Source organism: Fukomys damarensis, unplaced genomic scaffold (assembly GCF_012274545.1).
Source record: "Fukomys damarensis isolate Sample0158 unplaced genomic scaffold, DMR_v1.0_HiC HiC_scaffold_8, whole genome shotgun sequence".
NCBI lineage: Eukaryota > Metazoa > Chordata > Mammalia > Rodentia > Bathyergidae > Fukomys > Fukomys damarensis.
In genome coordinates this window covers 30912419-30929624 of record NW_022900920.1, presented here as the reverse complement: position 1 = coordinate 30929624, position 17206 = coordinate 30912419, and the positions used below count along the sequence as shown (strand labels likewise).

Below are 17206 nucleotides of genomic sequence, written 5' to 3'. Positions count from 1 at the left end.
CATGTCTTTTCTGGAAATAGGTGGAGATTTCCTGGGAATTTGAGATACTGCTTGTCTTTGCTCCTTTTATGGTTCTTTAGGGTCATTGTTATTACAATTGCTAACTGCTGTGCTGCTGGGGGTTGGAGTTATTTAGCTTGCAGATGAATTAAGTGAAGTTAGAGGTTGTCTGGGAGTCACTGTGGCAGCTGTCTTGATCTTAGATCCAGCCAGTTTGAGGTAGCCTACTGAAGAGCAGCCTCTGACCTACAGGCAGTCTGTCCTCAGACAAGGTTAAGGTAGGGCAGTAATTGAGCTAGGCCAAGTAGGCAGTACAAGATTTGAACATGATAAGAGAATGTAAATAAGATGTAAATAAGATGCCACTGTACTTTTTAGGTTGGTGAAATCCACAGTATTAACAACAAATGCTGGTGAGGATGTGGAACGACAGCAATTCTTGTTTTGCCAATAGGTATGCAAAATAGTATCGTCACTTTTGGAAGACATTTGGTAGTTTCTTACAAAATATACCATAGGATCCAGCAATTACAGCTTTTGGTAGTTACCCAGATGAGTTGAAAACATGTCCACACAGAAACTTGTGCATGCGTGTTTATAGCAACTTTATTCATAACTTGGAAACAATCAACATGTCCTTCATTAGGTGAATGGATAAACTGTAGTACATCTGATGAAATATTATTCAGCGCTAAAAAGAAATAAGCTATCGAGATATGAAAAGACCCAGAAGAACCTTGAATACATACTACAAAGTGAAAGAAGGCAAACGGAAAAGAAAGGTCTACATATTTTATGATCCAACTATTTGACATTCTGGACAAGGCAAACAAAACCAAGAAGGCAGTAAAAAGATGAGTGGTTGCCAGGAAGTAGGGGGAAGGGAGTGGGGAGTAGGCCAGACACAGAGGGCAGTAGAATGTCTGCATAATATGATAAGGCCCTGTTACCCACTTGTTGAAATCCCCAAGAATGTGCAGTAGCAACTGTGAACCTGATTGTAAACTGTAGACTTGGAGTGTTAATGATGTGTTCATGTAGGTTCATCATTTGTACCAATTATAACTGCCTGGTGGGGTCTGTTGATAGTGGAGCATGTTTCCCATGTGTGGGAGTGAAGGGTATGAGGGAATGCAGTATTTGTTTAGTTTTTCTGTGGAGTTAAAACTGCTCTAACAATCATTAAATTAAAAAATACACATTATAAGCGTGACACTTCTGATACTTTGTTTTTTAGGCCCAAAACAAGGAGACTAATGTTTTAGCTGCTGCAAAGGTAATTGACACCAAATCTGAGGAAGAACTTGAAGATTACATGGTTGAGATTGATATATTAGCATCTTGTGATCACCCAAACATCGTCAAGCTTCTAGATGCTTTCTATTATGAGAACAACCTTTGGGTAAGTGTATTCTGTTGGTCTGTGAGATAACCAAAATGAGTTATTTGTCTTAAAGAGATTGTGGAAACCTGTTTTATGTATTGCCTTTTCTGTTCACAGTCAGTCAAATGAGACTTGTTTCCCTACAGAGGAGTCACTTATAACACAATTATCCTCAGCTGCAGCACACACTCATATTTAGTTTTCAGGTTATACCAGTTTCATTGTGATTGTTAGACTTTGGGTCCAGGTGGAAAAACTTGGTTAAGAATATTAAATAATAAATTTCCAAAAATATGGAATTAGATGTCCTTTTTGAAATTAAAATTTAGGCATTTCTTTAAAAATTTTTTAAGGTTTGTTTTTCCTGAAATTGTTTATATTTTTTATCCTACAGTTTTTGTAAATGATGTAATAAACTCCACAATACTTAAATGTTAAATATTTATATTACATATTATCAGCTCCAACTTTAGTGCATGGTGACTAAGTTGTATATGTAAATTTTGTTTGTTTTTAGGAAAATAGGCCCCAAAATATATAGAAATAAAATGTTAACGTTCATGATTACTAGTCAGTCATTGGTTTTATACCACCTTAACTTAATCAAGAGAGCTTTTTATAATGAAGTTTTAGTTTTTCTCCTTGAATGAAGAAGCAAAGTAGTTTGAGAGAAGAATAAGCAGCATAAAGAACATCTGATTGGAAATAAAAATGAATAAATATCTACCTCTCAAATATTTTTCAAATATAATTAATTTGAAAATTAATTTGTAATTGGCAAACATTTATAAAACTATTGTTATAGTGAGAAAAAGAGAAGAGAGTTACACAATTTGTTAAAATGTTATTTAAAAAAAATACTTGAAGTTATTAGTGTGGTGTCTTCTAAAATACTGTAGTGGGCTGGGGATTTAGCTCAATGCTTCTGCCTCCTGCCTCCCAAGCACTTGGGACTATTGAAGAATTTGGATTACTGTTTAATAAAAAACACAGATATTTAAAAAATCACAATAAATATAAAATTATAACTGTGATAAAAGTTAAGAAAGGTACATGGTGTTATATCTTATCACAGGGTCAAAGAAAGTACCTTTTAGCAAATGATAATTGTTAGAATCTGAAGCTCCATTTTTTTAAAAAAAACAAAGTCTGTATATTTTCAGGATTTACTTTTTTTTTTTGGTGGTATTGAGGATTGAACACAGGGTTTGCACACGGTAGGCAAGCACTTTACCACTGAGCTAAATTGCTGACCCTTATTATTTTATTTTTTGAGATAGGGCCTCTGAGTTACCGAGGCTGGGCTCAAACTTGGATCCTCTTGCCTCAGCCTCCTGGGTAACTGCGATGATAGGCATGTGCTACCACACCCAGCAGAATTTATCAGTAGTAAAGTTAATATTTTTGATCACTTAAATCACAATAGCTATCTTAAAATGACAGTAATGAACTCTGTCAGTCATGACAAAATAGATACATAATACTGTACTAAATAAAAATCCTGTACCTGGTAATTTTAGAGGACACTAAAAATGGTCCTTAGTAAAAATGTAAAAATGTACTTGCTTCCACAACGTGTTTTGTTATTTAAAATTTATAACTCTTTTGACAGAGAAATGCTTAATGTTTAGTATATTGTTTCCATAACCTAGATTATTTGATAGTTATTTCTTTGTCTTTTTTGCTAAATTGAAGAAAAATTCTGAAACTCAATATAGTTTTTAGACACATGCTTTTTTATTTGTTTGCAGATCCTCATTGAATTTTGTGCAGGTGGAGCCGTAGATGCTGTGATGCTTGGTGAATACTTTTCTATTCTTTTTTTTTTTTTTTTTTTTTTTTTTTTGGTACTGGGGATTGAAAAGAAATGTATTTTTCTATTCTTTATGTTTGTATCAAATTTAAAAAGATTTCAACCATTATGTGTATAAAATCATTGACTGAAGTTCAATAAATTAAAAAATCAATTTAGTTATATTTTTATGTTCTTGCATAATTATACAATTCAAAAAATTAAAATGAGATATGAGTTTTATGGAATGTTTGTTGTAGATATTTTGTTCTAAAATAAATGCACTGTATGATCTTTGACAAGACTGCAGTGATGGTCTGTGCGGGGGATAAATGTAACATGGTGCTGTGCTATCATTGTGTAAGAATGCAGATGTTTTTTTTTACTTTGTTCTTATAGAACTGGAGAGACCTCTAACTGAATCCCAAATACAAGTAGTTTGCAAGCAGACTTTAGAGGCATTGAATTATTTACATGATAATAAAATCATCCACAGAGATCTAAAAGCTGGCAACATTCTGTTTACCTTAGATGGAGATATTAAGTTGGGTAAGTTATTCACCTAAATAAATTATTTGAATTTGTGCTCTGAGATTTACCCCTAAATGTATGTGACTTCGTGTTATTTTATTACTAGTCAAGTATGTGAAACAGAAAATTACTAATTTTCAAACACTTCTGTGGATAAATATTCATAAATATTCACAGAATTCCTACTATGATCACCTAATTTAAAGACAGTTTTAAAAAAGAAAGAGGATGGATTTTTATTTTGAAAACGGCAAACTTTTTGAAGTGAAGTTAAAATTTTTTCCTTAAGTTTTTGTGTATAGACTTAGAACATGTAAATACTTCACTTTTAGAATATAGTATAGTGTTATTCAGTTGTTTGGTTCTTTTTTTTTGATAGTGCTGATGTTTGAACCTAGGGCCTTCCTACTGAACTATATCCTCAGCCTTTTGAGACAGGGTGTCACTAAGTCTCTGAGTCTTTAATTTGCTATCCTTCTGCCTCTCAGCCTTCCAGAATGCTGGGATTAGAGGTGGGTGCCACCATGCCTGGCTTCAGTTTTATCTTTATTTTCAGAATTTGTGTCTAGCAGGTTTTTTTCTATGTTTAGTTTTACACTGTGTTGATGCAGTACCCTTAGTTAAACTAGCAAAGTATCCTTAGATTTGAAAAAGATGCCTAAAATAAGTATAAGGACTAACATTTTTATTTTGTTTTTTACTCCAAAGGAAAAAACGATTAACTTTCCATAAGAAAAATGAGATATAGATTTTGGATTGGGAATTAATTAATATCATGCACATATACACACAGAAGGAATATTTATAGGTATATCCTTGTTGAAATATACCCAAGATACGAAATTTTAAAAAACCCAGTGATGAAGTCTGAGTTTGTATATTTTGGAAGGACGTTAAAAAGACAAAATATATTCAAAGACCATATTGATATCAATGATTATAACCATTTTTATCATGACATGTAAACAGGTGATAAATTTTATCCATTTTAGTTGTGTCATGAACACAGAAAAGCACACAAAAAACTGTATAGTTTAGTGACTTAGCCTTGTAAACAAGAATTTTGAAATCAACACTTAGATGAAGAAATCAAACATTGGCAGGCTCCTGGATGTTCTTCTATGTGGCCATTTCGGTCACCATCCGTTCCTTCACCATACTCTGACTTTTTAATAATCCCTTCCTTGTGTACTGTATGACCCATTTACCCTGTGTTCAACATCCTGTGTTTAGATTTTTAAAGTTTAAACTTGCCTACATATAAATTTTGGTATTTTTATAAAGTCCTCTGTTATTTACAGGTTCCATCTCAGTTCCTTTCTTATATGATATAATTCTTCCAGCGGCACAGTTGTCCCCAAGGGAGCAGTAGTTGATTCTTTGGGGGTAAAAATATCACAGTGGTTTCTGACGTCTACCTCAAAGACCTGTGGTACATATACAATGTACGTGTAATATTAAAATTTCATAGGGCTGGAGATTTAGCTCAGTGGTTTCACTGCCTGCCTTGCAAGGGTCTGTGTTTGATCCCTGGTACCAAACCAAACCAAACAAAACAAAAAATAAAATTTCATGAGTTCAGGTGGGATTAGAAAAAAATTGTCTGCAGTACTTCTTAAGGAGAGTATTGATAAAAGAAAGTTAGTAAACATTGATTCATGTACCTAGGCCAAAGATGGTGAGCCTTTTAGAAATGAATGCCCAGACTGCAACCCAAAACTCACTTATGTATCAGAGTGCCAACCTGCAAGTAAACCTGAATGTTGAGGTTTTAGTTTAGAAAAGACAACTCAGCCAGACATGATGGCACACACCTGTAATCCCAGCACTTGGGTGGTTAAGGTAGGAGTACTGCCTGGGCTACATAGTTCAAGGCCAGCCTGTATTTAAATACACAGCGAGACTTTGTCTCTATAAAAACCCCAAAACGACTCATACATTAACATCTTTTGTCTTAAAAAAAATACAAAAAAACCCAAAAAACAAGTAACACACAGGCCATAGGTTTGCCACCCCTGATCCTAGGCTGTTTGTCCTGTAGCCTTTTCCTCTGCCTGCAGTTTGCATTCTCATGATAATTTCAGTAAGTTCCTCTTTCTTTATTTCCTTCAAATTAGTGGTTGATCCAGAGGCTTGATGAGTCTCAAATTTGATCCTTTGGCAAGATGAAGTGGTTTTTGTATTCTTTTATCAAGAGGCACACAGTGTCTACTTTTCACTTTCTTTATGTTAGCTGTTGATGGTTAATACCTAGGTTTCTTCTTTGATTTGGGTTGTCAAATGAATTCTGTGTTGTTTTCATTTATTATTTTGATAAAAATTTGATATAATTTTATCATTTTCATTTACTATAAATTAACTAGTTTTCTAGGGTTGCAGTTCATACAGAAAAGATAGAAAATGCTTTATTCCTTTATTTAGCAGTAAAGATAAGTTGGTTCATTGATAGTTATCTGAGTTCCAAACTGATAAACCTGTAATGTTGCTGTTCTTTATAATTTGAATGAGAAAACATAAAAGTTCCCAGTATTCATTTTTGTAAGGAAGTTGGTAAGATGGCTGTCATAAAGGCTGCTTTAGTGTAATTTCTGTTTTTCACACTATAGAAAAAGCTGTCTAGAGGTTTATTTGCAACATATAGTGCTATTTGGCAGGTTGTTTTTGAAATGGATATACTTTTAAAATTACTATTTTCAGTTCTGAAGAAGATATCACGTGAAGATATCTAGAGATGGTGGTATTAAATTTATTAATGAGGGACACTTTGGGAGTGTTTTTTGGAAGGTGCTAGAAAGATGGTGGTCAAGATTAGAATGTGGAAAATTCATTTGTTTTGATTACCCTTTAATAATGCTGTACTTATTGAAGATTTAAAACACTCCCCTCCACTTTCCTGTTGAATATAATTAACTATATTTAAAAGCTATTTTTAATGCTATTGTATAATTATTTATTTCAAGCCGATTTTGGAGTATCAGCTAAAAACACGAGGACAATTCAAAGAAGGGATTCCTTTATTGGCACACCATATTGGTAGGTATCAGTTATTATGTATGAATTTACAGTATTAGTCATATCAGCAGTTTTTTCTGCTCTGGTACTGGGGATAAAATACAGAATCCTGAACCTTCTCACTGAACTACACCCAAAGCCCTTTATTTTTTTATTTTGAGGCAGGTCTTGCTAAGTTGCCCAGGCTGGGCTTGAACTTGGGATCTTCTACATCAGGCTCCCAGAGTGCTTGGATTATAGGTGTTCACCACTATTCATGGCTAGCACTTATTGATTACTTTTGTCCACATAATTGTTTATTTGTTTTGTTGAGATAGGGTCTCAACAGTTTAAGCTGGTCTTGAGTTCACTATGTAGTCCAGGCTGCCCTCAAATGACAATCCTCCTGCCTCAGCTTCCTGAGTGCTGGGATTACAGGTGTGTGCCACCATGCCCGGCTGTCTTCAGAATTTATTAAACTGTATAGTTTTCAATAGCTGTGCTTCAATTAAACATCTTAATTTTGAATTCTCTGTCTTCCTAGGATGGCTCCTGAAGTGGTCATGTGTGAAACATCAAAGGACAGGCCATATGACTACAAGGCTGATGTGTGGTCCCTGGGCATCACTTTAATAGAAATGGCTGAGATAGAACCACCTCATCATGAGTTAAATCCAATGCGAGTACTGCTCAAAATAGCCAAATCCGAGCCCCCTGCATTAGCACAGCCATCAAGATGGTAAACCATTCTAAACTAACCCTTTAAAGAAGTAAAATTTAGCTGGGCGTGGTGGCTCACGCCTGTAATCCCAGCACTCGGGAGGCTGAGGCTGGAGGATTGCTGTGAGTTCGAGACCAGCCTGGGCTACACAGTGAGTTCCAGAGCAGTCTGAACTACATAGTGAGACCCTGTCTCAAAAAAAAAAAAAAAAGAAATAAAACTTGCTGTTTCATTCTTCCAATTTTCCAAGGGTATTTAATTTTGGGTATGTGATACAATGACCACATGAATTACAAAATTGATTTTGGATATTTTTTCAAGATTTAAGGTCTATAAAAACAATTATAACTAACTTTTCCATGTATTTGAAAAGTTGAATGAGTTGAGATCTACATGAAAGAGGTATTTTCTGTACTGTGAGAAAGTGAGTCACATGTGGTTGTGGAATGTAGTATAATAGAATTCTTGGCATATTTGGGAATACATGGCACTGCCTCAGTGACTGTTTCTGTTTACATTTCTTTCTGTCATATACTCAGAATAAGTTTTATAAATTTTATTCTGTTAGCTAGTTTTCTAATGTTAATGCCATTCATGCATAATGAAACTTAAGCATGAGTTATCGAGGAATTTTGTTTGAATATCATTGTTAAAATTTTATTTTGAAGGTCTTCAGATTTTAAGGACTTTCTAAAGAAATGCTTAGAAAAGAATGTGGATGCCAGGTGGACTACGTCACAACTACTGCAGGTAAAGTAGGGTAGTGTGACAACAGTAGTCATGCTGTTTTCCAGTCTCTTCATTCATTATGTACTCTGTGCATTTGAGTTTCTCTACAGAAAGCCAAAATAAATGATGCAATCAATAGGGCCAGGGATTTAGCTCAGTGGTTCCGCTCCTGCCTTGCGAGCACAAGGATCCAAGTTTGATCCCCGGTACCAAAAAAAAAAAAACCAAACCAACAAACAATAAATGATGCAATAGTTGCATTTGCTTTATAGATATAAGGTGGCATTACTGATAGCCATTAAAATTATAAGTCATTTTTCTTGTGCTTTATTTTTAGTTTAATTATGTTTCTTTCACTTTCATTACATCTCTGAAATTGCTAGAAAGCAAGCACCTTTTGAGCAAGGGCCATTAGCTTATTAATTTTTTTTTTTACTTTTTTTTTTTTTTTGGTACCAGGGATTGAACTTGGGTCCTTGCACTTGCAAGGCAAGTCACTGAACCACTGAGCTAAATCCCTAGCCCCTGCTTATTAATTTTTTAAAATGTCTGTTATAGTGAGAATAAGTGTTGAATACATATAATTGGGTTTTTAAAAATGATATTAAAATGATTGGATAAATTTAATTTTGGTTAATAGTTGGACCTGTTTGTAATATTTGAAACAAAAGTTTGTTGAATAAGTAATGTTTATGGGCAGACAATAGGGTAACAAATTTGGGGGCAATCATTGTATTAGGATGAGTTATTGTGTAACTCCTGCATTATAGTGTTTTATGCTGATCTATTTATCTACGGGATGAGGGCAAAGTAGGAGAAATTGCCTTGCTGTGTACAAGTATATCCCTAGAGCATACCTTCTTGCACTGTTTCACTATTCCTACATTTGAAGGCCCTGGTCTGTGGCAGCCAGTGTTACATGTTGAGTGTACAGAGATGAATAAAATGCCTTTTTACTTCAAGAATATTAGAGCCAAGCTGGGCATGGTGGTGCATGCCTGTAATCCGAGCACTCGGGAGGCTGAGGCAGGAGGATCGCTGTGAGTTCAAGACCAGCCTGGGCTACACAGTGAGTTCCAGAGCACTCTGAACAGTCTGAACTACATAGTGAGACCCTGTCTCAAAAAACAAACAAACAAACAAAAAAATTAGAGCCATCTCAAAAACAAAATAAAACAGGTATTTATAGATACTTTTAACAGAATCTGAAGCTTTTTGTGATTTTTTTAAAATTGAGGCTTTGATATGATTTATGTAGTTTCTACTTTTTAAGAACCAATAATATATTGACTTTAAATTTTAATTTTTTACTATGAAATATTTTGATATACAAAGAACACATGTACAAGTCATTATTTTCAACAAATTTTCTTCAGATTCCTAGGGAAAAAAGCACAGATTCAGTTGTGGGCAACTATGACTTCTGTTCAGTCCCTTTCCTCTCCTTTCCTTTCCAGATATAACATCTTCTGAAGTTATTTCTGTTTTTCCTACATATAGATTATATTTTTACCACGTAAGGATGTGTTTTATGTGTTGGACCCTGACTTTCCAAGGTCTCTCTGTTGTTACTGAGCATTCTCTTTTTAATGATCAACAGCATCCCTTTGTGACTATTGATTCCAACAAACCAATCCGAGAGCTGATTGCAGAGGCAAAGGCAGAAGTAACAGAAGAAGTTGAAGATGGCAAAGAGGAAGATGATGATGAGGAAATAGAAAATACTCTGGTCAGTATTTTGAAAGGAAATTTCATTTAATAAATTTTTAAGGGCAGAGTTTTGAGATGTTGATTGCATTTGTATCTTAAGGGGTCATCTGAGTAACAGCAGAAAACCTAAATTTTAGGGGTGAATAACAAGGTTGCTCCTTGCTACCAATTTTCATAATGTTTGGGTGAAACTTATTTGATATTTATTGTTGAATAATTATCATTATTCTTTAAAACTTCAACTTTTACTGAATACAAATGTCAGATCATTGTTTTATGTATAAACATTGTTTTGATCATTATCTTGAGGTCATGTTTTAACACTAAAAATATATAAAATCTTTTTTAGCCGATACCTACAAATAAGCGTGCCTCCTCTGACCTTAGTATTGCCAGCTCTGAGGAAGACAAATTTTCACAGAATGCTTGTATTTTGGAATCTGTCTCAGAAAAAACAGAACACAATGCTTCTGGAGATAAATTTAGCAGCAAAGTTCTTAATGAAGGACCTTGTGCTGATGATAAAACTGTGGAGGGTCTTGAGGGACATGTGAATGATGCACACTCAGGAGCTGCGGCTGAGCTCCCTAGTCCGACAGCAGTTCTCCAGGAGGATGGAAGGAAAGAGAAGAGACCCAAGCTTGACGGTCTGCCTGACACAGAAGACCAAGAAATGGTGGACCTTGATTTAGTCAGCGAAGGAAAAGAGAAAAATACAGTTACTTTAGAAACAAATGTTGAAAACAGTTTGAAACCCGAGGAAAAAAGGGATCAGGAAAAGCAACAGCTACCTGAGAATAAACTTGTAAAATCTGAAGATAGTAAAGATACCACTATTCAGACAGTTGATTTAGTGTCTGAAGAGACAGGAGAAAAAGAGGTAGATATCCACGTAATTGACAGTGGAGTCTTGCATACCAAGGAAGACACACAAGAGAAGTTGGGAAAAGATGACAAAACTCAAAACGAAGTGATCAGTGACACAAGCAATATAGCAGAGAGAAGTGAAGACATAGGTGTTGCTCAGAAGGCAGTTGAAAACAGCACCCAGGATGTCCAGAGTAATGATGGGAAAGAAGTGGTTGAAGCAGCCCAGAAATTAATAAATGAGGTCACAGAGGATCCTGAGGCTGATGGTACTGAAGAAGTTCCTCCTGTTACCGAAATCATAGAGACTAATGACATAGATAAAAAATCTGTGGAAAATAAATATGAGAAACAATTAATCAGCAATGCAGAGAACATACTAGACACCAGTGAGGAGCCAGGGACAAATGAAGTTGAAAAAGTTACTGAGTCAAGTAGCACTGAAGAAGTAGCGATGAAAACTGCAGTGATTGATACTGATGAAGAGGCTGTCAGAAGTGAAACTCAGGGCGCTCATAAAGCTAGTACTCAGCTAGACACAGGACAGAAAGAGATCCCACATGAAGTGCCAGCCAAAACAGAACCTCAGGTTCCTGCATCTTCACAACCCGGTGAGCCTCAGCCTGTTCCAGTTCCCAGTATTAATATCAACTCCGAAGATACAGAAAATAAAGGAGATATAGGTGCTTTATCAAAAACTGAAACCATACTACTACCAGAATCTGAGAATCAAAAGGAAAATGACACTGATTCAGGCACTGGTTCCACTGCTGATAACAGTAGCATTGACTTGAATTTATCCATCTCTAGCTTCCTAAGTAAGACTAAAGACACTGGGTCGATATCTTTACAAGTAAGTAGATGTGTGTCCTTGTTTGGGTTTTTCTTTGTCATTTTGGTAGTTTGCATTTTAGTGACTTCTTACAAATAATACACTATTAAATCAGTGTAATTCTAATCCCGTGGATTCTTTTGGGATACTAAGAAGTCAGTTAAAAAGAACCAAAGAGAAATTCTGGATGTAATCTTTAGTGTTTTGTTTTGTTTTTTTTTGCTTTATTTTATTTTGGTACTGGGGAAGAGAACTCAGGACCTTGTGCTTGTGAGGCAAACAGTGCCACTGAGCTAAATCCCTGGCCCCTGGATGTAATCTTTAAAATTTTGGGTACAACCTACTAGTTTTGCAAACCTGATACAAATGGTACATTGTAGTTGTTGAGTTTGTGTATCGAGGTGCAAGTTAGCAAGGTTAACTAAGGTATGAAAGAAATGAAAAATTGAAGGAATTATGTCTGTTTTCTTTTTCCTCCGAGACAGAGTCTCACTATGTGGTTCAGGCTTGCCTTGAACTATGTAGCCTAGGCTGAACTTAAACTTTCAATGATCCTCCTGCCTCAGTCTCCCAAGTGCTGGATTACAGTTGTGGGCCACCACGCCTGGCTAAGAATGATCTCTTTTTTGATCATATTTAGGATGTAAACAATCCTTGACTCACCACCGGCTGCTGCAGTTGACCAGTCTTGCTTCCTTATAGCCCTGCTGCTCCCATGAAGACCACAGGAGGGAAAACACCAACCAAAACGCAACCCCAGAACTCTAGGAGCTATTAGAGCGTAATTCTCATAATCCTAGTGTGCCTAGGCATTAATAGGGGGAGCTCTGAAAAAGCCTCAGGTTAGTTCCAGGAATTCATATCTTAACAGAAAGACCCGAGGAATTCCATTACAGGTGAGCCATGGACAGTAATACCCTCTGAAAGGTACTTCTTAGAGACTCTGGGTTGCTAAGTAACAGAGGAGAAGATTCAGAAGCAACTCAGGAAAACCGATTTAGGGACAGGACTCCAGGGCGTGACTAGTTACCTTGCCTAGCTGTTTCAGAGGATTCCATTTCTTGTCTGGATTTTCTTCTTTTTCCAGTTTACTTTGTTTCACTGACTGGAATTCCACCAATCCAAAATTAATTCCACCAATCCAAAATTAATTACATAAGAGTGTCTTTTAGAAAGGCAAATACTTCTGTTGTGAGAATTAAGGCACTATTAATTACAGCTTATTAGGAGCTGAAGGATTGTGAAATTTGGAGGGTAAGGGAGGTAGATCTGCTTTTTGGGGCATAACAACAGTAGATTTGGAGGAAGTTTGGGGAAGTGACTATAGTCCAGGATTTAGGGAGGCTGCAGAGGATCGTCAGAAGGTCCAGAGGCAGTTTATTTAAAATTCCCATGCTTCTTAAATTTTGTGTTCTCATCTTCCATTTTTGCTGTCTCTACTTTCTAACCTCTTTCCTCATGTTAAAATCAAGTAGTTATCTGCCCTCTGTGCTTAATCTGTTTACCAAGATGTATTTGCAGGAATGATATATTTCTCTTTGCAGTTTTAAACTTTTGGGTACCTGTTGAGAAATAGTTTGGTCTTGATAAGGAATTTTAGGCACGAGCTAGAAGGTAGATGTGGTATTTGGGGCACAGTGCCACCATTATCCTTGTAGTACTTCTGGTAGAACACATCCAGTTCTGTCTCTAGATGGAGGAATACTTTTGATATTATTGTTACCTATGAAATAGATTTTGATTCTGAGAATCTTTTTTCTTTTCTTTTCTTTTCTTTTCTTTTCTTTTCTTTTCTTTTCTTTCCTTTTCTTTCTTTCCTTCCTTCTTTCTTTTCTTCTTTCTTTCTTTCTTTCTTTCTTTCTTTCTTTCTTTCTTTCTTTCTTTCTTTCTTTCTTCCTTCCTTCCTTCCTTCCTTCCTTCCTTCCTTTCCTTCCTTTCCTTCCTTTTCTTTCTTTCTTTCTTTCTTTCTTTCTTTCTTTCTTTCTTTCTTTCTTCCTTCCTTCCTTCCTTCCTTCCTTCCTTCCTTCCTTCCTTCCTTCCTTTCCTTCCTTTCCTTTCTTTCTTTCTTTCTTTCTTTCTTTCCTTTCTTTCCTTTCTTTCCTTTCTTTCCTTCTTTCTTTCTTTCTTTTTGGTTTTTGAGACAGGGTCTCACTATGTAGTTGAGACTGACCTGAAACTCACTATGTAGCCCAGGCTGGTCTGGAACTCACAGTAATCCTCAGCCTCCCAAGTGCTGGGATGACAGGCCTGTGCCACTATGCCCGGCTCTGAGAACATTTTCGAAAGAATGTACCCAGCCACACTCAGACCCATTGCTTTAGTTTTTTAAGGGACAAGCCTCAGTTATTCTTTTTTCGGGGCAGGGGTCTCACTGTGTAGCCCAGGCTCACTTTGAACTGGCGGCGATCTACCCACCTCAGCCTGTCTGCTGCTGGGCTTTCACACATGCACAACCATTCCTGGCTCAAGGAATCCATTTTTAAGTGTTTTGTCAGTAAGAAAGCAGAGGTATCTCAGAACTTATAGAAGTGAACAGATGAAAAAATAGTTGATGTGTAAAGGTCACTGCTTGTGCCTAATTATATAGTGTCACAAAAGTTTTGTATACACATCATCAAAATGCCTGTCACTTTTTAAAAGATTTGATTTCTTCTGTAAAATCAAGCCTAATTCAGATGAGGTTTAAAGTAATACAACTGGTTTCCCAGAAGAGTTGTATTACTTTATATTCATACTTTATAATCTTTATGGATTTCATCATTTTATTTTTAAAGAATATGTTTTCTGCATCCAGTATTCTGCAATAAAAACTTAACTAATAAAATAAAATCTCACTTAGGAAACAAGAAGACAGAAAAAAACATTGAAGAAAACACGCAAATTTATTGTTGATGGTGTAGAAGTGAGTGTCACAACGTCAAAGATAGTTTCAGATAGTGATTCTAAAACTGAAGAGTTGCGGTTCCTCAGGTGAGTAGAGAAACAATGGAATGTTTTAAAGACTGGTTTGTGACTTGTTTTCCCAACAATCTGAAAAATAGAGAAATGAGGGTAAATTCTTGGCTAATTTTGGATTGTTCTTTCTCTGACTTTATTATTATTATTATGTATTTTTGAAAAGGGTCTCGCTGTGTAGTTCAGGCTGGCCTTGAACTCATTGTGTAGCACAGGCTGACAGTCCTCCTGCCTCGGCTTTCTTAGTACTGGGATTCCAGATGTGCACCACCACACCCAGCACTTAATCTCTATTTAAAAAAAAATTTAAAGCTTTGTGAAAAAAGGTATTGATTCAAAGGCGTAATTTTTGCAGTCTTCCTCTTTGTCATTATTTTTATCAGACGTCAGGAACTTCGAGAATTAAGATTTCTTCAAAAAGAAGAGCAGAGAGCCCAACAGCAACTCAATGGCAAACTACAGCAACAACGAGAACAGATTTTTCGGCGTTTTGAGCAAGAAATGATGGTAACATCTTAGGTTTTTGTGCAGTTTTGTTAATAATGATATTTAGTGCTTAAAAAGAAACCATTAGTGGGTTTTAGAATTTGTTCTGAATCATTAGATTTTCCTGGTTTTGGGATGTATTTCTAGCCTATATCTCTGTGGGGTTCTTAATGCCTTTTTTAAAAAATCATTTTTTCTTGGAAGAATCTTCCAATTTCAGTTTTGTTATCACTGAGTTATGGTGTGAGAGGGTCTTTATTTTTTCCCAGTTGAAGTCTGTCATGAAAACTTGAAAACGTGAAGCCAAAATGGTTTACAGAGTTCTTAGACATGCCTGTTAGTGTTTCAGTTCAGTCTTTCAGTTTAGAATCTAAGATTTTCAACTAGTCCAAAGCCAAAGCCTGTCTTCAGGCGTGGCTAAGTATTAGAATTTCTTAGGGGCTTTTTCACAGCACTCTTTCCTCTCTGGCTCCTGTAGGAAAGCCTCCACATCCCTGTTGATTGCTCTATAGAAGACAGTGCTAACTAGTTCTTCCCTCCAAATATTTTCCTAAATGTTTTGTGTTTCATTTTCTTTTAAAAAATTGTTTTACAAGGACGGGGGATTTGGCTCAGTGGTTCTGCCACCTGCCTTGCAAGCTCAAGGGCCTGAGTTCAGTCCCCAGTACAAAAAAAAAAAAAAAAATTGTTTTATAAATGTTTAGCTGTACCTGTATTCAAATTTGTGTGATTACTCAAGTCCTATACAATATAAATAGTAGTCTTGTTGAAACAGTTGATTTATAATTGCAAAATTTTTGCTTCAATAGCATAGGGTGTTAAGTCTTTTTTTTAGATTACTCAAGTCCTATACAATATAAATAGTAGTCTTGTTGAAACAGTTGATTTATAATTGCAAAATTTTTGCTTCAATAGCATAGGGTGTTAAGTCTTTTTTTTTCTTTTGGTACCAGGGATCGAACTCAGGTCCTTGTACTTGCGAGGCAGGTGCTGGAACCACTGAGCTAAATCTCCAGCCCTATTTTAAGACTCTTAATGAAGAGTAATCCCAAAATGATGAATAATGTTACATTATTAAAATGAATTTAGAGCTGGGCATGGTGACGCATGCCTGTAATCCCAGCACTCAGGAGGCAGAAGCAGGAGGATCACCTCGAGTTTGAGGTCAGCCTGTGCTCCATAGTGAGTTCAGGGCCAGCCTGAACTACAAAGGGAGACCCTGCCTTAAAAATACCCCCCCCCAAATCAGATGAGCCGTTTGATTTATCAGAAAACTTTATTGAATGAATACTGTCATTTTTCTACCTTAAATAATCCATAGCAACTGGGTAGTCCTCTGGATTTTCTAAAATTTTTTAATATTTAACTACTTGTGTAATGGAAATAAAATATTTTCCATGTTAGGTAAAATGCTACTTTCTGAAAATTTTTCTAACACTTTAGTGTATTTGATTTGTTCGTTACTGCAAAGGTTATATCATATTACTAAATTTAAATATAGTTATGTGGTCTTAGTAAACTTCTTCACTATAACGAGTTAGTATGTATGTTAGAAAAGTTAAATCATCTTAAGGTACAATGTTTTACAGAGTAAAAAGCGACAGTATGACCAGGAAATTGAGAATCTAGAAAAGCAGCAGAAACAGACTATTGAACGAGTAGAACAAGAGCATACAAATCGCTTGCGAGACGAAGCCAAACGCATTAAAGGAGAACAAGAAAAAGAGCTGTCCAAATTTCAGAATATACTAAAGAATCGAAAGAAGGAGGTATGTCTAACTATCATTTTTAATTATTAGAACTATTTTTTAAAATGTAAATTTAAGACTGCCTAAGGAAGCAGGAGCAATGCCTGATAAATAGCCCCTTTCATTCTTTTATTCTGTCTTCCCAGCAGTGATACAGGATGGTAGTAGTAAGATCAGATATTATCCCCATATTATTGCCCCAAAAATGGAGTAAAAGAGATTGTAGTGGCCTAATCAATATAAACCACTAATATAATATAATCAATTGTAAACCACTAATCCAGAATATCCAGTCTAGCTAAACCCCATGTAAGTCTTCAAATTAAGTCTAATCTATATTCCAATCTACCATTCCTCTTTTATTAATAATATTTAAGCCTTGTATGACACTATTTTTCAGGAAACCTTACTTCACTGATATTTGCCAATGATACCAGTATATATATATATATATATATTT

The 17206-nt window shown here is 35.7% G+C and overlaps 1 protein-coding gene across 4 annotated transcripts in view; it reads left to right on the top strand.

Moving 5' to 3' along the window:
* Positions 1-17206, top strand: part of Slk (STE20 like kinase) — a 73366-nt gene that overhangs the window by 28345 nt on the left and 27815 nt on the right. For 3 of the 4 annotated variants that reach the window (XM_010626473.3, XM_010626471.3, XM_010626470.3), the window contains exons 2-12: positions 1238-1402; positions 3136-3184; positions 3576-3725; positions 6668-6740; positions 7243-7437; positions 8088-8169; positions 9749-9877; positions 10208-11578; positions 14397-14527; positions 14896-15019; positions 16588-16767. In XM_010626473.3, the coding sequence (XP_010624775.1) occupies positions 1238-1402; positions 3136-3184; positions 3576-3725; positions 6668-6740; positions 7243-7437; positions 8088-8169; positions 9749-9877; positions 10208-11578; positions 14397-14527; positions 14896-15019; positions 16588-16767 (2649 nt within the window). Of the gene's footprint in view, positions 1-438; positions 455-1237; positions 1403-3135; positions 3185-3575; positions 3726-6667; positions 6741-7242; positions 7438-8087; positions 8170-9748; positions 9878-10207; positions 11579-14396; positions 14528-14895; positions 15020-16587; positions 16768-17206 lie in introns of those variants that run through there. The other variant, XM_033761445.1, reaches the window with a different exon arrangement.